General features: G+C 38.2%; 1 protein-coding gene across 3 annotated transcripts in view; it reads left to right on the top strand.

Moving 5' to 3' along the window:
- The window catches only part of Fhl5 (four and a half LIM domains 5), a 41,437-nt gene that overhangs the window by 7,813 nt on the left and 9,283 nt on the right, over window positions 1-24,341 (top strand). For 2 of the 3 annotated variants that reach the window (XM_021160840.2, XM_021160842.2), the window contains 3 exons: window positions 20,073-20,243; window positions 21,079-21,253; window positions 23,409-23,578. In XM_021160840.2, the coding sequence (XP_021016499.1) occupies window positions 20,073-20,243; window positions 21,079-21,253; window positions 23,409-23,578 (516 nt within the window). Of the gene's footprint in view, window positions 1-19,531; window positions 19,643-20,072; window positions 20,244-21,078; window positions 21,254-23,408; window positions 23,579-24,341 lie in introns of those variants that run through there. The other variant, XM_021160841.2, reaches the window with a different exon arrangement.

Raw genomic sequence — 24,341 nt, 5'->3', positions numbered from 1 at the left:
TCTTAGCTCCAGCTAACCAGCATCAATAGTCCCAGTAATGCAAAGTTTTTGCTTTAGTAGTTCTGGTATCTTGTTAATCACAGCTGATTCTTCAGCCCTAGCTAACCAGAACTACAGAATCTTCACAATCAAAACAGCAATGGCCCTGAAAAGTCTTTAATTTTCCCTCGGAAATTTCAGACCTCCATCTTCTGCATTGTTATCAACATTATCTTCCAAGCTCCTACACAACATCTGACAGAGCTCTTAACAATGAGTGGATCTTCAAGCCCAAATTTCCAAGGTCCTTCCACAGTCCTCCACAAAACATGGTCAGGTTGTCACAGGAAGACCCCACTATGCTGGTACCAATTTGTCTTAGTCAGGATTCTATTCCTGCACAAACATCATGACCAAGAAGCAAGTTGGGGAGGAAAGGGTTTATTCAGCTTACAATCGTATACTGCTCTTCATCACCAAGGAAGTCAGGACTGGAACAGGTCAGGAAGCAGGAGCTGATGCAGAGGCCATGGAGGGATGTTCTTTACTGGCTTGCTTTCCCTGGCTTGCTCAGCCTGCTCTCTTATAGAACCAGGACTACCAGCCCAGAGATGATCCCACCCACAAGGGGCCTTTCCCCCTTGGTCTCTAATTGAGAAAATGGCTTACAGTTTTATCTCATGGAGGCATTTCCTCAACTGAAGCTCCTTTCTCTGTAATAACTCCAGCTGTGTCAAGTTGACACACAAAACTAGCCAGTACACATGCCACACAAGGAGTCTCTCAGCAAGACACAGAGTTCCCCTCCCTACTCAGGCTTTTCCTTCCAGTTCTCCTTCCCTTTCTCTTTGTCCTGAGGGTTTAACTTTTTTATATGGTATTTCATGAAATATTAGCTATATAACTAATTTGTTGAGAAGGAAACGAGCTCACACATGGTGAAGTAGAGTAGCAATTTGTGTGAAGTAACCACAACAGTAACAAGTGTAAGATAGTCAATCAGCAGCATCTAATTTGAACTAATCTGAAAGGAAACCTCTCAATCTTAGCTCCTAAGTCAACTAAGCTTGGACTTTGAAAGATCACACGTGGAAATTCTGTAATGAGAAGCAAAGCTCATTCAAGTAAATTTAGTTAACAGTGTAAAGCTGTTCTGTTAAATATTAACAAAATTTGATTTAGCAGTACATTCAAATTTCCTAGACCCCACTGGAAAGAAGTCTGAAGGTATGGTAAATGCATTCTTTGTAGCTTAGTTCCCGTGTGTAACATGGCAGTGTTAAAGTGAAGTGAGTTTTTACATGCTGTGCTCAACACCGAGAGACTGCATACAGATATGTGTTGAGATTTAATTTAAAAATTTGAGACAGGCAATTCCTGCATGTGATACAAAATTCCAAGGCCATGGAATGCTCTCCTGCATCGTCATCACAGTGCCTCTTGTGATTTTAAGAAAATCTTGGTTGACTGGAAACCAGGATAGATTTTGAGTAATTTCCCATTTTACAGAACTATTGTGGTGACAGATTATATACAACACACAAATATTAAAGGTTTTGTCACTATTCCTGTCTACACATTTTTCACAAATGCTTTTATTTTCAACAATGCTTTGCATTTCTATAACTGGTAATTTTAAGGTAACCTGGAACCCGTTATCTAATTTTTTCTATTAGTATATTATCAAAAATTCTACCATGAAAGGCATATTACAGTTGTTATGTTTTGACAAGTATGTGTTTAGATTTTTTTCGATGTACATACTATTGTCAAAATGCCTGATATAATGCTGTTAGTGCATTGTTTTGTACAATATTACTGTGAGCCATCACCCCACACCATGAAAACTGGCAACTGAAATTAAACTTTGAACATCCATTTAAAAGTCCATGCCTATAACAAGGACTGCACATGTGAACTCTTCCTCATCCCATAGGTGCCTGGGGTGGGGACCTCCCCAGGTCTGTGTAGAGCTGGAAACTGTTCTAGTTATCAGAAGTTAGCCTTGTGCTGCTTAGTCCTCTGCAGACTTGGGGAGAGTCTGATGGCTGCAGGGGCCACTATTTTTGAAGCAGAATGAAAGATAAGACAGCGAATCTGTGACTCACATCTTTATTTCTTATCTCTCAGCAAATGTCCTGTCAGACTTGAAAGTGTTTATATTCTGTGACTTAGCACATCCATCCAGGGGAAGAGAATAAGATATCTTCAGGCTTCATAGAAATCAAGGAAAATATGCCCACCACATGTACAGGATACATTTCAAACAGGAAGGAAACCTAATGTCATCCCTCATAGAGCACTCCAAGGCTAGAAGCCACACAACCTATTTTGAGGGCCTTGACAAATTGGGTAAAGTAGAAATCTGTAAAACTAACTTTTACTCACCTGATGTAACTGTTCACTTAGAGCCTTACTTAAGCCTCTGTCTGCTAACCTAGGCCTAGTTCTGGAAGCCTCTAACCACCATCCTATTGGGGCCCAGGAATCACCTCACAAGCCAAATCTTGTGACACAAAACCACCAATCTTAATCAGATAGGGAAAGTTTATTGAGTATACACCCCAGTACTGGTCAACTAGGGCTATGGTCCAGATTCAGGAACTGAAGCATGACATTGAGTTAAGATTCTAGAGGGTTTTTAAGTCCAAAATATACTAACATCTGTGCCAAGTTATTTTACCAATCTGGATTTAGAGATAGGAGATTTCCTTGGGAACATGTCCTTGTTATACACTTGTCCTGTTCCCATTGGTTGGGGTATTCAACTGTGGTAGGAAACTTGCCTTGTCTAATATTCATGTTCTAACTTGTCTACCAGTATGGGACTTATATAACATTCATGTCTTTACTTGTCAACCATGATGGCTGTTACCCAGGTTCATGTCTCTTTCTGCCAAGTAGAATGTTGGTTTCTACAGAGGTCTTGGTAACTTAAACTTTATGAGACCACTATCCAAAATGGAAGTCTTATTCCAAACAGTTTCTTAAATTGGTACACATGTCTCTATTATTCTGGAGTTCATTTCAGGGGTAGGTTATATAGGCAAATATAATAATAGCATATACATAGATGTGGGAAGTGCTTTTTGGTGGATGGTTCAGGTAAGGCCTATTGTGGGTAAGATACAAAACAGTTCTACTGACTTCTATTGTGATTGGTCCCCAAGGGCACAGAATATAACAGAATATGTACTCAGTCTTGACATTAGAAAGTTTCCTAGTCAACAGAACATATGAAGAAGTTTCCTTATGATGGCAGGCTATCCAGGTAACAGTTACCTAGGCCTTAACATTTTATCTAGGCTTAACACCTACAATCTAGTCTAGGCCTAGAATGTTTTCAGCCTCTGAGACTTGCTGGTTAATATGCTCACCCTTTCTAGTTCTTTCAGATCTCTGGCTGGCCGGTTCAACTCAAGCTGTTCTGGCTCAAAATCTTTCTCCAAACTGAATAATTACTTTGGCTTCTCCTGAATTGTTCTGCTTAGCCTCAAACTAACTCTGGCAAAATGATTTAATCTTCTGGCTTCTTCTCATTCTCTAGCTCATTCTGTATTCACTTGTGTCTAGTTTGTTCTTTCTACAAACTGTCTTTCTATTACTGTCCCAGTAAAACTGCCTCCTTCCTCTGCACTGCTCTCTTGAGTAGCTTCCCTTGACTTTCTCTTCTCATGAGAGTTGGGCATATCCTATTTTGTCAAATCTTTCTCTGATTCATCTCTTTGTCTGCCACTCAATTAGATACCACTTTTAAATATGAGTGCTTCCTTCTACAAGTTATCATTACCTTTATTGTTTTGGATTAAAGGTATATACGAAGGGCATGTCTGTATTCCAGCCTAGAGGGATGAAAAGTGCGTGCTAAAGACTGAGCCACACTAAAACTAGAAACAGCTTTTCAGTAGGACAATCTCCCGGTTCAGAATGTGATTAAATATTCTGCAATAGGAATCCTTCACAAACCGCCATCAGTTTCATCTGAGACATTTTAATTACCTCTTAGAAGGGAGGAGATACCTGACTCCAGCCTGAGGACTAGCTTCAAGATGTAACTTGTCATACTGAGCTTAAACTGAAATGTATGCATTACAAGGTATAAGTTGAACATTTCTAAGAGAATCATAAATCACTTTAATTAAACAGATTGGAATTATATAATTTCTAAATGTTCTCTCATAAACCCTTTAATTGAAAATGTTAAGGGCTTTTCTTAACAGGACAAGAAATTATCTCTTCTTTCATTCTTGTGTTTTATGAATTTTAAGATCATAAACCAAGAAGATCATAAACCAGATCATATATCAATGTGAAGAAACATAAAAATAAATATATTATTTGACAAGACTGCTACAAGCTCAGAAAATAATATGTGATTGGTTGTAAAAGCTTATCTACTGCCTTTTGTTGATTGGCTGAAAGTTCACTTTCTTTTTAACCTGGAGTTGTGATTTACGGAAGTTGTAGATTTTGAAAGAACTGTTCTGTGAGTACTATTAAACAAAGAATATATAAACTATCACTGTAAATTATTACACACTAAATATCGTCTTCATTTTATTCATTTTATTAAACAGCTTCCAATACTATCCATAATACAGAAGTAGAAACTATTTCTTATACTTAAAGGCATATTTGTTTTTTGTTTCACGTGCTATATTATGTTATTTTCCAGCTTTTTAAAAATTATACAATGTTGGGACTGACCAACTACAACATAGTGATTTGAGCCCCAAGCAATATTCCAAGCTTCCTAGAATAGAAATTACTAATTGGCCCTGCTCTAGAGCAACCGCTAAAATGAATATATTTGTCATCTGTTTATGGTGACTAATGAAAAAAGAATTGACTTTGCTCATTAGTAGTGGAATTACTTTAAAATATGGGGAAAATAAACTGACTGCCTTGATTATTTAGTGCTCAGTGCCTCACCTCTTTATGGCTTATAACCCTGAGATCACATATGGAAAGTTCATGGAAAGGCCACAGCTTCTCTTTCCAATTCTGTTTCCACAGCCCAAGGCAATGTTCTGTGACCTACCACCCAAATGTCTGTCTTGATAAGGGTTACCCCAGTGATTAATGTGTGGCACAGCTATAGCCCTGGTAACAGCTTTGCTCTGTCCTCACTGGTTTTCATTTCTACAATGGCAGATGACACTATTTGCTGGCAAGTTTGCATTTGTCATTAGGAGCAAGGGAAGCAGTTAGGAAAATTGTTGAGTGGGCATATCAATGACTGTCCAACACCACTGAAATCAGTCACTAGCTGGCAGTAGTTATAAATATGATGAAGCAATTTCCAGCTAGAAAGGATGACCAAAAACAAAAATTAAAAATCTGATATGATTAATAACTCTCTAAGACTTCACAGATTAGTTGCTCACTGAGGATATGCAAAGCTAGAGAATACTTGCCAGTGTGTATTATATTTGTCCTGTTAGACTTTATGACTGGACGTCATCACGAGGAAACAGGGTTGCCTTGCTCCCCAATATACACTGAGCCTGAGTGATACCATTAGATGAGTCAGCTCTCTAAGCATGTCTTCAGTAAGGCCTGGCACAAAGATTCCTGAAAAGACCTCAAAGAGACTAAAACAACTCAGGAATTGGGTTTGCTTTCCTAAAATATCTTTTCCAGGAACAGCTAAGCAAGAACACAGAGAGTGGAAAGACAGGTTCAAATCACATCTTCTGAAATGTTCATTGTTCCTGTTATAATGATAGATTAAAGGAAAGCAGAGATGTGGTTAAGACCCAGTTACCTTAAAAGCAAAGGAGCTTGGGGACTCTTATGGAAGGACAGGGGGAAGGATTGAAGCCCCAAGGGGGAAAGGAACTCCACAGGAAGACCAACAGAGCCAACTAACCTCGACCCTCGGGGCTCTCAGAGACTGAACCATCAACCAAAGAAAATACATGGGCTGGCCACACATATGTAGCAGATGTGCAGCTTGTCTTTATGTGGGTCCTGAACAACTGGATCAGAAGCTATCCCAAAAGCTGTTGCCTGTATGTGGGATATGTTCTTCCATCTGGGCTTCCTTGTCTGGCCTCAGTGGGAGAGGATGCACCTAGCCTTGCAGATACTTAATGTGCCAGGGTAAGGGGATACCCAGGCGGCCCTCCTGCTCAGCATAGAAGGGGTGGGGGTATTGAGAAAGGATTGTGGGAGGGGATGACCAGGAGGGGGACAGTGAACAGGATGTAAAGTGAATAAATAAATAAATAAATAAATAAATAAATAAATGTTACTTATACATTAGTGGATTAAAAATCAAGTGCACTATGCAGCCTATGAATTTACTTCTGAAAGAATAAAATGTCTATTAAAATGTTATGTTCTTAACTTCATGAGAATGATGTTTGTACCTCTGTTACAGTTAATGGCTACTATCACAGTACCACTGTAAAAGTAATCTCTCCATGAAACCATACATCTTTTTTCTTTGCTCATCTACACAGAATAAATTAACAGATGGAAAAGTCTAGTCAGCTGCTCTATTCCATGGGAGAGTACTTCACTGGCTCTCGGGAGAATTCATGTTTGAACTCTCTACACAAAACATCAAATTTCCAACAATCTGGGCTTGCAAAGATTCCCTGGAGACTAATATCAAACATTCCACCACAATTCTCTGTTGCTTGATTTAGGTTATTTTTGATTGATGTCTGAAAATTATGACTTGGTTATTTTAAGATTGTTGGGTTGTTTAGTTGTGTTTTTTTTTTTGTCAGTAGCATTTTGAAGGGGGCAAAAATAGCTACTCTGTCAAAATGTGAACCATAGTAGTTTCTAGCTATAGGTTACCATGACTTTTTCATTTTTGCTTCGTTGGGCGGCATCATAGGCAGCTAATAGAATTCTTATTTTGTGGTTAAGAAAAATTGCATGGCTTTATTCAATAGAGTACACATGTAAGGGGTGCAGAGAAGAGATTAGAGCACATGAGACACCTGTCTCAGCAAGCACAGGGCAGCCATAATTTATGGAGTGTAGACTGCTTTGACCACCCTTTGTAAAGGATGGTGCACATTGTCCCTTGATCAATGATGTTTTAAAATGCTTCTGCCTGCTCATTCATGCCTGTCTGACCTTCCAGCAATTCTTTGAAATTAAAGCCCTAAGTGAGAAAGTAAATCCAATGAAGTACAATTTATATTAAGAATCCTCATCCAGTCTGCTTCTCCGAGCTTCATCCATGAAGCAGACAAATTTCAGATTGTAAGATTTTTCACTAATGTTTTCCAAGAGCACGTTAATAACGTTTCCAAGGTTATTCTTTGATTCATATTTATCCCTAACACTCAAAAAACAAGTGAATCATCCCCAGAAGGTATTCTGGGAAAAAAAAAAAGTAAAATTAAGCCAGAAGTCCCAGCAGAGTCTAAAGAGTGCATATATTGCCATCTATACCACTGATTTTCAGTCGTCTTAATGCTGGCACACTTCAGTACAGTTCCTGATGTCATAGTGACCCACCAACCATAAAATTAGTTGTTGCTACTTCATAACTGTAATTTTGTTACTGTTAATGAATCACAATGTAAATTCTGACATGCTGCTATGTAACTCCTCTGGGGGTCATGACCCACAGATTGAAAACAGCTGATCTATATGAAAGTGACTTATGAGCATCTATGCAATTAAATCATGCATTGGAAAAGAAAGTCATCTTAAATACCATTTTCAGCACATTCTCTATGTAAGGCATATAGTCACTGTGATTATTTTTAAACAGCATCACCACTGCCTTGGTGAATACAAAGCTATAATCAAAGCAATGAGGTTAACTTATAATTGGATTTAGAATAGAGGATATATGATAATTCAACTCCATCAAGCTAGAACACAAAGAGACAAAATTCCTTAAAAAACATAACTGCACAGAGCTATTATTGGAATTCATAGGGTCAAATTTGTTTAATCTCTATCACAGAAAGGTAAAAGCTCACTTATTTGAGAATCTTGTATCCCTGGTTATAAAAAAAGTAAGAAACTATACATATACTAGTTCTTGGTTTTTACAACACTGCATTAGCTGACATATTGCACATTGGAAAAGGATATATGTGCAAAATATAAGAATAACAAATCAGCTTTATATAGTAAAATCCATTGTATATTCAAAGTCTTTTATCTAACTTCCTAAACCTTTTCAAAATCAAAAGTTAATTTAAAACTGAACCTTGTTGTTATAATCACCACCATACTTTTAAAAACATCCTTGTGTGTGCATGAGTGTTTCTATATTACACATTTGTGTGTGCTTTTGTGTGTGTGTATAAAATTTTCTGATTACTATATTTTGCTGGTTATAACTTATGTGAATAATATAGCTTTTAAGAAGTCTTTGCCACTACCTGTTTTTCAGATTGTAAAGTTTGGTGTTGGGGAGGGTGCCTATGCCTTATCTGCTTTTATTACCATATGGTGAGATGGTATAGAAGCATGTATTTATTTGTCCTTTTATCTCCCTTGGACACACAGGCTGTGTCTTGCTATACAGATAGTCTACTGTTCTGAGCATGCATATAATTGTGTCTTCCTTCCTTCCCTCCCTCCCTCCCTCCCTCCCTCCCTCNCCCTCCCTCCCTCCCTCCCTCTCTCTCTCTCTCTCTCTCTCTCTCTCTCTCTTTCTTTCTTTCTTTCTTTCTTTCTTTCTTTCAATTTGCTAAATTCTTTTAGTAACTATGGATTAGACTGAGAACACTTCCAAATAGTTTCTTGGCTCTCCTCTTAGGCATTTTCTCGGTTCCGTCTTCAGCTGCCCTCTTTTTCTTCCTTATGCATTTGTTGGAATCTTTCCACGTCCTGGATGTGAACTCTTCTTTGACTCTGTGGCTCATTTTCACTAATTTAGTTTCTTGACAAACAGAAGTTCTTACATGTAACTTTACATGGAATCTATTTTTGGATAGTATTTTTTCTGTCTTGAGAACTCTTTCACATGGACACATTCATACATGTCTGTATTGTCATCATTTTTAATTTGCCCTACATTATAATCTAGCAGAAATGATGTTTTCACATGAAGAAAAATAGTACCTACCTAATTTCATGCTTTTTCACTTGGAAATTCAAAGAGTCATTTACTGAAAAGACTATTTTGTCCCTCATTATTCATCTTGGATAATAAATCCTTCCAACTTGTCACGTGTAACACTGTTTCTCAGGTCACATGTCTTTATGGGTGGGTTCATTCCTGAGCAGCCTCCTGTTCCAGGGATCTGTGTAGCTAACTCTGTGTTTCTGCCGCACTGCATGTTGCAGTAGCTCTGTCCTGGCCTGACATTTGACTCTGGGACCACTCCCATCTTGTTCTTGAATGTGATTTGATTATCCTCAGGCTTTGCATTCCCATGTGGGTTATAGAACAAGCTCATAAACTCCACCAAAAATAGCCTAGCAGTGGTTTTGTTTGATCTGTCAGGCAAGTAGAGGGAAAACACACACACACACACACCACATTCAGAACAGCAAATCTTCAACTCCATGAATAACTTACATCCTTCTACCTACTTGGGTTTTCTTCATGTTCCGTCAAAGCTTTTATAACTTTCTATGTAATGGCCTATTACATAGTAGTTGAGCAGATGTTTCAAAATCACATTGCTAACTTTACTGTCTGATTATTGCCATTGGATGATAATAGGATAGATTTTGACCTATACATATCATCCATTCTAGAAACCTGAAAGCATAATGGGATACTTGACACCCTAATCAGATCACCAAAAATAATGTATTTGCTTCCTTTCCATTCTTGCTCTTTTTTTCCTCTTTCACTTTTGGTGCAGTTTGTGATTTTCAAGAGAAGCTGATCCATTTGCTGGTGGATAAGCTGCAGTGGGAGCTGACATTATCATATTGAATGATGCTGTCAGAGAAAGTTGAGGTACAGAAAAGTAAGAAACATAACTGCTGCAGGCCTTCTTTGCTAATTTCTTTTCTTTTACCTAGAGCTCTTTCTTCCCAGGTGGCATGTCCCCTTTTTACTTTCCTGGGTTTTGTGGTTCCTCCAAGTCACATACTCACATCTGAAGACTTGGAACTAAGAACCACAAGTGCAATTCATGTGCAGTGTTTTTCTTGTAAAAGGAAGGACACTGAGATTTTGATTGGAACCGTTTTAAATCACATTTCTAGTGCATTAGTAATTTGTTTTTTTAATGTTAGCCAATGTCTTTCCTTCCCATTCTTTGACCTTCATCTTATTCTCTCTTTTGAATTTTTCTAGTGCATTAGTAATTTGTTTTTTAATGTTTGCCAATGTCTTTCCTTCCCATTCTTTGACCTTCATCTTATTCTCTCTTTTGAATTTTTCAGGCATGGAATGACACAGATATTGTATAAGTTTTCCTGTGTTCAGGCCAGGTTCTAGACAATACCAACCTAATTCCACTAGTCTTCTAAACCAAAATCTTAGTCTTTTAAACTAAAACACACAAGAACTCAGAAGTCAGTCCTCACTGGTTGCCATGGTCACCATAGCTGGCTTAGGTATCACCATACCTGAGGAGGTTTCTTTGGGGAGGAAGTTTTTGTTGTGATTGTCTCTCTTCCTAGCTTGCTGATTTCTTACTATTTTAAGTTTGAATTTTTGTGTGTGGTTTGTTTTTTTTTTTTTTGCCAATTCAGCAATACATTTTATTTTATTTTCTATTCTTGGGGGAATATTTTTGTGAATGTAATTTTCCAAACTTTCAGCAATGACCACCTTTACAATTAAATTTTAACTCTGAAATCTGGCAACAATATATGCATACATATTCTAATCCAATGCAATTAATTATTTATCACATTATATTATGTGATGTAATATTTAATGTAATTTTGAATATTCCCTCTTAATCTTCTTGAAATTGTTCCTCACTTGCACTAAGTTCCTTTCCAATGCTCTTCCATAACTCATGTTGCTCCACGAGACTTTTATGTTTCCTACTTTTCTGAACTGCAACTTTCTCTGACAACATCATTCATTATGATAACATCAGCTCCCACCACAATTCACCCACCGTCAAATAGTTCAGCTATGACAAAAGTCAAACCTACTGTAATGTAATATAATGTGATATGATGTGGACAGACAACCTGGTGACTCTCAAATCCAGCTCCTCAAAATCAGTACACATAAATTTGAAGTAATCTTTCCTCTCAATTAATTTTCCCTCCTATGCCCCATCTTCTGCAGCTCAATAATCCTAAGAGGAAGTCAGATATGAAATCTCAGGATGACTCATTCTGACTCCTCCATGTATTCACTTAGGTCCTACTAAATCTTGCTTCACCTACACACCTCACATCATCCTCTTCTAAGTGAGACATCACCTTCAGTCTGAGCGCCTCTGGTTATTCATCTTTCCCTGACTGCCAATGCCATTCCCGTGCATCGTCTGTTCTTCTTACAATACTAGGAGCAGAAACATGAATGTGCTATAGTGTTACTTCTCCTAATCTCTAAAAATCTGTCTCAGCTCTGTTCTCCATCTTCTCAGATTTCACTTATGGCCTGTGTGTTATACACTATACCATCTACACTTATGTGAACAAACTCTAGTCATTACTACAATAATGAAATTGATTAATGACAAGTTCCTCAGAACAAAACTATGCCTATAGCAAGATATGATTGTATAAATCATATCTAACCCTATATAATTTGATATATACATGAATTATAGAATTTAATGTGAATTTATTTGTGTTTTATTCTAATTTTTCATTAATAACTTTCCTCATACAAAAGGTCACAGTGAATCTCTTTCACATTCCTCTGAAACACATTAACAACTTTTCTAATGAAGACACAGTATTTATCAATCAAGTGGAAATAAAAGTGTCTGATTTTCTTAAAGTATCTACTAATCATTTCTTTCACTATTGTTAAGTTTTCATAAATGTCACCTAGAAGCCTGTCACTTATCTATTATAAAAAAAAAGTTTGACTGTAAATTGAATCTTAAAGCAATGAAGCTCTTTACTTCAGTTAGACTTTCCAAATTTGTTGGCTAATATAATAATGCCATCTCCTGCATGGTAAGCCACTTTGCATAAATTTCCTGTTCTTGTCTATGAATGCCTCATATATAAGCATGCTTCCCAATAGTGTTAGCCCATAGTAAATGCCCTACCCCATAAACTCAAGGACAGAGAAGTTTATTTTGGCTAAGATACCAGACTCCAGTTTTTAAGAGGTGCAGATTTGAGTTCTTAGATCATGCATTTTATCATCCAAATGATCCTGGCTTCAGAAAACAGTTTCTTTACCTGCCAAATGAGAAAACTAATACTACACTTTGGTGAATCTCTATGAAGATAAAACGAATCTGTGGACACTGGTAAAAATAATATTCGGCTTTCAGGAAGCTGAAGTATTCTACTCCATTGTTAATGTTTGTTGCACCAGGAGTGGTACTGAGTAACCTCTTGCCATGTTCATGACTATTCCACCCTATGATTCAGAAGTCAGCTTGCCCATTTTCCACCAATTTTTGCCTCTATCTCCACCACTGATACTGCTATTCACAGCCAAAGTCTGGTGATAACACCTGGGAAACTGACCGTAGGCATCCAGAATGGGTAGTAACCATCGTCAAAACATGTTGTGTGATACTATTGATAGGCTCACTCCAGATAGAGTATCTACCAAAGCAATAGTACTACCAAAGTCAAACTTGGTGAACCAATGAGTTTACCAGAGTTACTTACAGGAGTGTGGGAATGACTTCAAGATTGTTGCACCACCGAAGCCCACCCCTGTACGGGCTACATATCAGGGACCCTAGAGTACACTGTACAGCATGTTATAGGTCAGAGGGTATCTCTTCTGAGAAGCTGGGCTTATCTGGAAACTACTAACTCAAAGGAAATTGCTACAGAACAAAAGTAGGAAGATTTCTTTCACTAAGCATATACCTTCTAGATCTAGTAGCAGGGCTAAATGAGTTTCCTGAATACTCACTCACTGGAAGGGAACTGAAGAGATAATTTTGGTTGACATATGTTTCCACCTAGGAAGCGAACAGGGCCAAGGTAGACAAATTATAATATGTTCATTACACCCATGCAGATTCACCTTCTCCAAGTAGTTCCTGAATCTGTAATTGCTGAAAATAATTCCTGACTCCTTCCTTGAGGAAGGTAACTTTCAGCTGGATATAAATTAAATGAGAAATGAAAAGTACTTATCTTCACTCTCCACCCCTAAAAATTCCGACTTGGGTTTTAAAAAATACCTTAGCCATTTAAACATTTGTCACGCATAGAATGCTACTTCAATTATTGTAAGTTTTCATCTCACTTTGCTGCATTCCAACCTTATTCAGATGTTTATAAAATGCCCTACTCTTAGTTGGTTATATGCATGCTCTCTGCCAACATGCTGTAAGTTTGTCTGTTTTTATATAGCTTTTATAAACTCTAGCTGGCTATTTTACAAATAAAGTATACTTCATATATTTATTAAATTCATAGATAAATGAAACGTGTGTAATTCCCTTGGGAGGATATTAAGGATCTCAAAGATGGCAGCTAGTCCTCTCTGTCCTCACCTTGCTTGGCATGCTCTGTCAGGTATACCTGTGGTAAATCTCTTGGTTCTGCCCAGTAGAGTAAAATATAAGTAGATATGCTGCTCACAGCTTCGGCCTCCTCATCAGTTCCTCACCATAAAATGTAACTTGACAGGAAAATATTCTTTACTTGAAAAATAGCACCTAGGAAACCTCCTCAGCTGAAAAGCTCACATCCTTTTATACACAAATTTAAACTCTAGAGCAAGAATATGAAGAACACAGCCTTGTTTATCTTCCTGTGCTGGGTGATACACCATTTCACTTCTAAAGCAATCTTCTAAACCTGTAGTGCATATGGATAAGAATTACGAGCTTAAGTTTCTATCAACCGTGGGATGAATTTGAAAGCTTGGTACAAATGCCTCAGTTATATAGCACACATGAAGGAGTGCATACCTACATGTGTTGACATATCCCATGTGGACACATTACTAACACTAACAGTTCTTAAGGCTCATAATCATAAGTCAGCTTTGCTCAAGGATTTTAAAACTTCAATGACAAACTTCCCTACTGTCTTTGACAAGTTAGCACCAGGAGAGGGGTACTCCCCATGTTCTTGTCGGCAGCTTTACCATTCCATGGGTAAGCACCAATCCTGGACACTATTAATAATACACTGTTATGCTTGCAGATAGTAGCCTAGAATAACTGTCCTCTGAGAGGCTCCACCCAGAAGCTGACTGAAACATAGGCAGACATCCACAGCCAAACATTGGCTAGAGCTTAGAAACTTATGGGTGAGTTTACTGCTATATTTACTGCAGCAGTACAGTTCTTCTATGAGTTTTTTAAAAAGAAGATGTTGAATCCATACACAAGAAAGAGAAAAAAAACCAAAATAATGCACACACACACACGATTGGTAAAATTTCATACATCTGAAAAAGACTCTTTTTTTCTAACCTCTCCATCTTACCCCATTTAGTCAGAACTTCAAAATGCTGCTATTTCAAGGTCTTCCTGTATGCCTCATCTATCACAGTAAGAATCTGTTCCCAATTCCTGTAGCAATCTCTTATGTGTCTTTTCCCATTCCTTATAAACTGAAAATGATTGTTTGCGTGCTTGTCTGACCTCCCTTTCTTTTTGTTAATTCCTATTTATTTATTTATTTATTTGTTTATTTATTTATTTATGTATTCCAATTCATTCATTCATTCATTCACTTTACATCCTGATCACTGCCCACCTCCAGTCTTCCCCTCACACAGTCCATCCCCCTTTTGTTCCCTCTCCTGTTCTCTGAGAGGTGGAGCCCTTCTCCCAACCCCACCTCCATCCCTCCACACTGGTGCATCAAGTCTCTGCAGAACTAGATGCATTCTCTCCCACTGAGGTCAGGCAAGGCAGCCCAGTTATGGGAACATATTCCACAGACAGGCAACAGCTTTAGGGACAGCCTCCACTCCAGTTATTGGGAGACTCAAATGAAGACTGAGCTGCACATCTGCTACATATGTGCAGGGGAGGAGGAGCCTGTGTATGCTCTTTGGTTGGTGGTTCAGTCTCTGAGAGCCAAGAAAGGTCCAAATTGGGTGACTCTGTTGGTCTTCCTGTGGACTTCCTACCCCCTCTAGGGCTGTTAATCCTTTTCCCCAACTCTTCCATAAGAGTTTCTGAGCTCTAGCCAATGCTTTGCTGTGGGTCTCTGCCTTTGTTTCAGTCAGCTTCTGGGAGGAGCCTTTGGAGGACTGTTATGCTAGGCTCCTGTCTGCAAGCATAATAGTGTATCACTAATAGTGTCAAGGATTGGTGCTTACCCATAGAATGGGCCGGTTATTGATTGGCCATTCCCTCAGTCTCTGCTCCATCTTTGTCCCTGCATTTCTTATAGACAGAACAAATTTTAGGCCAAAAGTTTTGTGTGTGGATTGATGTTTTTATCCCTCCCTTGGGGGTCCTGCCTGGCTACAGGAGCTAGACTCTTCAGGTTCCATATCCCCACTGCTTTGCATCTCAGATAAAGTCTCTCCTATAGACTCCTGGGAGCCTGCCCCATCCCAGGTCACTGGCATGTCCTAGAGATGCTCTCAATCACTCCCACCCCACTCCCAGCTGCAGATTTCTATTCATTCTACTGGTCCTCTCTCCTGTCTCACCCTACACTTAATCCTGAACCCCTCACTTGCCTCCCCATTCCCTCACCCACAACAATTCCCTCCCTCAATCTGCCTCCTATGACTATTTGCCTCCTTCTAAGTAAAATTCAAGCATCCTTGACTGAGATTCCTTCTTGTTTAGCTTTGGATCTGTAACAAGTAGCATGGGTATCTTGTATTTTATGGGTAATATCTATATGTGAGTATATATCATATATGTCTTTTGGATCTGAGTTACCTCACTTAGGATATTTTTCTAGTTCCATCCATTTGACTACGAAATGCATCATGTTCTTGTTTTTAAAACCGAAGTAGTATTCCATTGTATAAATGAACCATATTTTCTGTATCCATTCTTGGGTTGAGGGACATGTGGGTTGTTTCCAGTTTCTGGGTATTACAAATAAACTTACTAAGAACATAGTGGGGCATGTGTCCTTGTGATATGGTGGAGCATCTTTTGAGTGTATATTCAGGAGCAAAGTGGCTGAATACAAAATTAATTTTAAAAAATCAGTACCCTCCTTTATACAGATGATCAATGGGCTGAGAAAGAAATAATTTAACAATCCCCTTCAAAATAGCTACAAATAATACAAAATACATTTGGTATAACTGAAACCAACAAGTAATAGACCTGTATGTCAAGAGCTTCAAATCTCTGAAAAAAAAAAAGGGAGGAAATTGAAGAAGATATTTGAAGGAATCTTGAAGGAAAAGAAGGAATTTGAAGATTGAAAGATCTCCCATGCTCATGGATCTGTAGGATTAACATAGGAAAAATGGCCATCTTACCAAAAGCAATCTATAGATTAAATGCAATTCCTATCAAAATTCCAACACAATGGTTTGCAGACCTTGAAAGCACAATTCTAAACTTCATAAGGATAAACAAAAAACCCAGGACAGCTAAAATAATCCTGAACAATAAAAGAACTTCTGGAGATATCACTATCCCTGATCTCAAGCTGCACCACAGAGCAATAGTAATAAAAACTGCATGGTATTGGTACAGAGACAGACAGGTTGATGAATAGAATCAAATCAGAGTCCAATTAATAAAACTACACAGCTATGGACACCTGATATTTAACAAAGAACCCAAAACAATACAATGGAGAAAAGAAAATATCCTCAACAAGTGGTACAGTCTAACTGGATGTCAGCATGTAGAAGAATTCAAATAGATCCATATTAATCACCATGCAAAAAACTCAAGTCCAAGTTGATTAAGGACTTCAAAATAAAACGAGATACACTAAATCTCATAGGATAAAAAGTTGTAAATAGCCTTGAACACATCAGTACAGGAAACAATTTCCTGAACAGAACACCAATGGCTCAGGCTCTAAGAACAATTATTAAAAAATTGGACCAAAGAGTACACATGGAGGGACCCATGGTTCCAACAAAGGATAGCCTTGTTGGGCATCAATGGGAGAAGAGGCTCTTGGTCCTGTGAAGGCTCAACACCCCAGTGTAGAGGAATGTGAGTGTGGGGAGGTGGGAGTGGGTTGGTGGGTTGGGGGTACAGCCTCATAGAAGCAGGAGGAGGGGGGTGAGATAGCCGGTCTGGGGGAGGGGGAACCGAGAAAGGAGATAACATTTGAAAGGTAAATAAAAAAAATATTCAGTAAAAAATTCTAAAAAAAAAATGGGACCTCATGAAACTGAAAAGTTTCTGTAAAACAATGGATACTGTCAATAGGACAAAATGTCAGCCTACGAATTGGGAAGATATCTTCACTAACCCTACATCTGACAGACGGCTAATATCCAAATATATAAAGAACTCAAGAAGTTAGATACCACCAAACCAAATAACTCAATTAAGAAATGAGGTAAACAGAATTGAAATGGCCGAGAAGCACATAAGTAATGTTCAGTGTCCTTAGTCATCAGAGAAATGCAAATTAAAAAGACCCTGATATTCCATTGTATACCCATCAGAATGACTAAGATCAAAAATTCAAGTGACAGCACATGCCATGTGCTATCAAGGATATGAAACAAGGTGAACACTCCTCCATTGCTGGTGAGATTGTAAACTTGTACAACCAGTCTGGAAATCAATCCAGCAGTTTCTCAGAAAATTGGAAATAATTCTACCTGAAAATCCAGCTGTACTTCTCCTGGACATATACCCAAAAGATGTTCCACCTTCCCTTCTTTCTTGATTTGCAGATTTCTGGCAGTTTAACCCCCCTAACCCCTTTCAAGGAAAGACCTTTCCCACTGGTCTTTCTATTGGCTCCCTAAGAATTGTGTATGGTATTAAATGTATATTTCTATAGCAATGATTTTATTTTTAGTAAAATATTTGAACGTATTTATACATCCATAGTTAATGGACATCATGAAATGAGGACTGAACCAACTTTGTGTTTAACCTACCCAACTCTTTGATGCTTTTACAAATGAGAATGAAATAGCTATCCTTAGTCATTTTTTTTTTTAAGAGTAAGGAAATAGGATCCAGGTTAAGAATTTTCTGTAGCACAAAGGCTGTCATGCACTTGGGAAGGGAGGATGGTGTGTTCTTGTCCTTATATTTAGAGTGTTGAATGTAAATCAATGTTTTAAATAAGCTACTGGAATAGTACCATTTTGGGAGGTTTTTGTCTTTATTTTTTCCAGTATACTAAAAATCTCATAAAATGAAACTCATCTGAGTATTCCCAAGCCAGGAGGGAACCCATATTTCATGGTGGTACACTATTCATTTTAAACTAAATACATATTCATAGTGAAAATATTTCCATATTGAGTGAAAGAAGTTAAAGGTGTCCTATGGATTGCTGTAAACGTAATTTGAAATATTTTTGTCTCAAGGGAATAGATCTGTTTCCTGCTGTTTTCAGGCTACTTTGAATGTGTTTGTATTCACTAGGAATGGACATTTCTGTGAAATTAATCAAATAGGGAATTCAATGTTCCTTGCAGATAATTTTGGCCACATCCCTTTGGGAACTTTCTAGTTTGAGTTTGTGTCTTTCCTGGGAAAAGACCCTTATGTTCCAGATCCTCATTCTTTCCCCTACTTAGCTGTGAAGAGCAGTAAACAAAATCACTACACCAGGAATTAATAACAATGTGGATTTGCCAAGAAACTCTTGCTACAGACTCCATCACTCAAATAAGAAAACAAAGTTTAATAATAGCATTTTTCATGGAGTGGACACAAATTAGCATCAAAACATTTTAAAGCACCATAGGAATTACTTGATCTACTGATTTTCCTAAAATGAAAGACATCTAGATGGGGAGAATCAGAATACATTCTACCAAATCCAGAGGTTGCAAATTCCATTTTTCCAAAGAAAAATAGTGCTATTGTTCTTGGCTATACTTAAAATACCATGCTCACTGCTTTTCTGTGTTTATAAAATAATTCAAAGTCTTATACTAACCCTAGATTTATATTTTAAGTCAGTTTTTATTCTGTTGGAAACTGTTGTACTGACTCATGCCATATATATGCTGGTCTTGCTCTGGAGCTTAAAGAATCCTATAGTTTTCCCGGCATCTCCATACTTGGGACATTGCTCAACTAAAGTCATAAAAACCTAGCATGTGGAATGAATCCTGCCTTCAGAGGAACTTTGTGTTTTCAGATTGGTGGGGACATTTCAATGCACAGTTCCAGATGGCCAAACCTAGCAGGAAGCAGGTTTTGGAGTCATTATCTAGAACGATAGGTGAGGAGAAGTAAACAGGAAGGCCTCAGGATTAATAAGCAAGACCCTTACTGAGAATTTAATACATTTAGAAATAAAAAATGCAGTAAAAATAGAAATGCATTAATTGTGCAAATTTTAATTAAAAAAATAATTGATATTTCTATGAAATCCCATTTTCAGAACTCATGATGATAGCTATGCAATGCCAGTTATAACCACACTGTCCACAGGTCCCAGGATTGTGTTGATGTGGGGCATCTCCTGTCTACCGTGTTCTCACTGATTTCTACATTGGCACATGGTGAATAAAAGATTTTGTCTCACGATTTGGATGGTTTTTGTTTTAAGAAAAAGAAGGCCAGGTGGTGGTGGCACAGGCTGGGTGGTGGTGGCACACATCTTTAATCCCAGCACGTGGGGGGAAAGCAAGTGGATCTCCATGAGTCCAAGGATAGCCTGATCTGCAGAGAGAGAGAGAGCTTAAGGACAGCCAAGGCTATACAGAGAAACCCTGTCTCAGGGAGAGGGGAAGGAGGAAAGAGATCATTCAAAAGAACTGTCAAGATGGATAGCCTTTTCTATATCACCATGACTACAAGCAGCTCCCTAAATTTGTGAAATTTTGCCTAGTAACATATAAACTCAAATGCTTGACTCACATTTTATAAAGGATTTATTTTATTTGTAATGACACTATGTAATGTATAAAATCTTTTTTTTTTAATCCATAGGATAAAACTGAAATGACAAGTAGTCAATTTGATTGTCAATACTGCACATCATCCCTGATTGGGAAGAAATATGTACTCAAGGATGATAATCTATACTGCATCTCCTGCTACGATCGTATCTTTTCTAACTATTGTGAGCAGTGTAAAGAACCAATTGAATCAGATTCTAAGGTAGGAATCACTTCTGTTCACACAGTTCCTGCTCCTATATAGTAGGTAACTGCTTCAGGATGCTCCTTTTCTCTGTGTTGACTTTTACTCACGTTTTCTACAGTGTAAGGCTGTGAAACACAAGTTTTAACCTCATCCTATTCTTAAGACAACTTGTGTGTGTGGCTGGGTGTAGTATGTGTGTGTGGTGGTGTGGTGTGGTGTGTGCGTGTCTGTGTGTCTGAGTAGTAGTTTTAGGATGAGTTAAAAAAATGTAAGAAGTTAAACTGTTTCCCCAGAATTTTACAACTAAAATGTTGAGTTACTTCTGGAATAGCTAAGGTATATAAAAATACATTTAAAAAGTTGGAAGCATAAGGAATAGAAATGCCTTCTTAAAAGTCTGCCTTGTTCCCTTAGCCCTGCAGGCTGCACCTTCTCACCTCACACTCTCTCCTCCTTTCCGAATATTATTTGCTTTCTCTTCTTCCTTGCCTTTGCTTTAGCTAAGTGTTGTCATTTGTTTGAAGTGTCAATAGATAATAAGATACTGCAACTAAAAAATAAAAATAAAATAAAATTAAATAAAATAATTCCATGTAAAACCTGTCTGGTAGGCTATAAAAGAAAGATAGAGAAAATCGACAAAATCCAGCGAGATTATTTTTCAATGTCCACTCAAACAAGCCTGAGGTTTTTGCTCTTAATTACCCCAGTCTCCTTTTTACAGATAACAGTTTCAGCAACTCTCCCTGAAACTAGGGGCACTAAGTTCCCAAGAATGTCCCATCTTGTCTTAGAAAACAGCTTGTTTTATTGAAAGCACATTTAATTAACTTCGTTTACTGTCTGAAAGGATCTTTGCTACAAAAACCGTCACTGGCATGAAGGATGCTTCAGGTGCAACAAATGCCATCACTCTTTGGTGGAAAAGCCTTTCGTTGCCAAGGATGATCGCCTGCTGTGCACAGACTGCTATTCCAACGAGTGTTCCTCCAAGTGCTTCCACTGCAAGAGAACCATCATGCCAGGTGAGATCCGGGCGGTTCTGCCTAAGGAAACTGCATCTCTAGTCACTACACTAGCATCACTGGCTCACAACACTGCTCTAAGAAAAGAAGTGCTGTTCTTGCTTTCTTCCTCTGACTTTCCATTCATCCATTCTTCTTGAACACATAAATTATGGTGCTCTGCAATTTTGTGATATTTTTGCAGTGACCAATGTCTTCTTTTTCATAAAGCCTAATTCATACAGACTTGTTGAGCCAGAGACAGAACTGAAGGATAAAGCTTATACCAGAAGAGCAACTGAAAACGCCCTGCCTTGGGCATAATCAGTGGTATTAAAAGGATCATTCTTCACAAGAATTTGGTCATAATCTTCACTCTGTCATTCATTCATTTATTCATTTGTCTTATTTGTGTATTTTTTTCCTTTGGGAGTGTCAGAGGACAACTTTTTTATTATTAGATATTTACTTTATTTACATTTCAAATGCTGTCCCCTTTCCTGGTTTCCCCTCTGAAAGCCCCCCTCCCCCTCCCCCTCCCCCTCCTCCTGCTCACTACCCAACCCACACCCACTTCCTAGCCCTGACATTCTTCTACACTGGGGCATCAAGCCTTCACAGGACCAAGGGCCTCTCCTCCCATTGATGACTGACTAGGCCATCCTCTGCTGCTGGAGCCATGAGTCCCACCATGTATACTCTTTAGTTGGTGATTTAATCCCTGGGAGCTCTGGGGATACTGGTTAGTTCATATTGTTGTTTCTCCTATGGGACTGCTAACCTGTTCAGCTCCTTGGGTCCTTTCTCTAGCTCCTTCATTGGGGTCCCTGTAGGCTAGGAGGATCCACCTCTGTATTTGTCAGGCACTGGTGGAACCTCTGCATTGACAGCTATAATAGGCTTCTGTCAGCAAGCACTTTTTGGCATCCACAAAAGTGTCTGGATTTAGTGATTGTATATGGGATGAATCCCCAGGAGGGGCAGTTTCTGGATGGTCATTCCTTCAGTCTCTGCTCTATACTTTGTCTCTGTAACTGGAGGACAACTTTTCTGAGTGAGTTCTGTCCTTTCACCATATGGGATCCAGGGATCAACCTTAAGTCAGCAGGCATAGCAGCAAGTTCCTTTACCAGTCTGGCCTTTTCAGTGGACAAAAAGGCATCATTTTATAGCTCTATACAAACTAGTTTGAGAGGAATTGCTTTCTTTCAGGGAAAATGGTCCCATGTATTTAACATCACTTAAAAATTTAATTAAAATGCAATATTATTTTCCTTCTTAATCTTCTCCCTCCTACCCCTCATAAGTTGGTCCCCCTCTCAGATTTCCAGCCTCTTATTTAACCTTTGTTGCTACATAAACATGTAAGCAAATAAGCATATAAACACAACCTAGTGAGTTCTTTTAGTGGTTCCTGAAGGTGTTTATTCTAGTACTGACCATTTAGTATTAGAAAACTAATCTGGGCTCATCGCTGGGAAATTCTAATAGTTTCTCTCTCAGCATCCCTTACTCCTAGGTATTCACCTAGGTATGAGGCATGATGAAATTCCCCCTATGTTAGAGCATCAACTGTTTTGGGAATTGTTCAGGTCTAGTTTAGGCATTCATGTTTAGATTTCATGGATGCAGCTCCCTTGTCATAGCTAAAAGCAATGATTTGATGGCAAATTTCTTGTTTCTCTGGCTCTTAAAATATTTCTTCCCTCTCTGCTATGCTCACCCCTTTTATTTTGGTCCTTTCCTATCCCATGAGTCAATCAATGCCCCAATTCTAGTTATTATTACTATCACCACTATCATTATTATTCATTCAATAAATTCAGAAAGCATTCTCACAATGTGGATCTTAGGGGTAGTGCTCTGAGCATTTACAGTTATCCCTGATGATGGCAGTGATTCAATTTATCTAAACCACAAACAATCCCAAGTCTCTACATGCAGAGCTTTCCCATTGCTTATGCAGAGACTGTAAGTTTTTTATGGGTGGCCCATTCTTTTAATAGCAGATCTGCAGCAATCCATCTTCTCTCTAATGTCTCAGAAAATACAAAATGTTATTTCACTAAAGGGCAATTTGTTTATTACTATTATACTTAAAATATTGGATATGTTCTCTTATAGGAAACACAAATGTACCTGGCTTGTACTAACCGTGTCTTACTTTGGGGTTCAGGTTCTCGGAAAATGGAATTTAAGGGCAATTACTGGCATGAAACCTGCTTTGTGTGTGAGCACTGCCGACAGCCAATAGGAACCAAGCCTTTGATCTCCAAAGAGAGTGGCAATTATTGTGTGCCATGTTTTGAGAAGGAGTTTGCTCATTACTGCAACTTCTGTAAGAAGGTAACTATCTAGTGATGGTAAAGCTGTGGAATCTTCCAGAACACTGTTTTTGTTGTTGGTGTTAGTTTTCTTTCGTTTTGTTTTTTGTTTCATTTTGTTTTGTTTTTAGCTGCGTTATGTATTTTGGATGAAGTGATCCTACCATGCTATATCTAATGTATAAGGTAATCTTTAATTCCAACACATCCCAAACTAAAACTGTCACCATGAAGATGACTGTCACCATGAAGATGACCTATTGTGTTTCCTAGCCCTAAATTCTACCTTAGATCATGGATTGATACACAGGTGACTTCATCTCTCAGTCCCATTCACTGTTTTATAGAAACTTTGTTCTGGTACAAGTGCATTTCTCTTCGCTTCCTAGAAGACAGCTTTGATTCATTTAGTATTCAATTTTGATCCATTTAGTTTTATGTGTTTCAGAGAAAAAGGGATTTGCCTCTCACAGTGACGGAGGGAAACAGGGTACTAGGAAACCTTCCTATCATTTTCTATTAACTAAGGATCTTTTCTGGGCTCAGGACTCTGTGTTTTCCAGAGGAGATGGTTAGGCTTAAGTAGGTGACAGATCATGAGAGAAATCCAGTTGGCATGTGGACACAGAAAGCCCAAGAGCTATGATTTCCTTCATTTCTCATGGCAGCACAAAATGAATTGTATTCTCACTTGCTTTCCATTCAAAGCATACTTTCTAGTAGGGAAAAGTCCTTTTTTTTTTCAATTATTTATTAGGTATTTTCTTCATTTACATTTCAAATGC

Source organism: Mus caroli, chromosome 4, assembly GCF_900094665.2.
Source record: "Mus caroli chromosome 4, CAROLI_EIJ_v1.1, whole genome shotgun sequence".
Taxonomy (NCBI): domain Eukaryota; kingdom Metazoa; phylum Chordata; class Mammalia; order Rodentia; family Muridae; genus Mus; species Mus caroli.
Note: the sequence above shows the minus strand (reverse complement) of the source record. Positions and strands in the feature narration are given on the sequence as shown.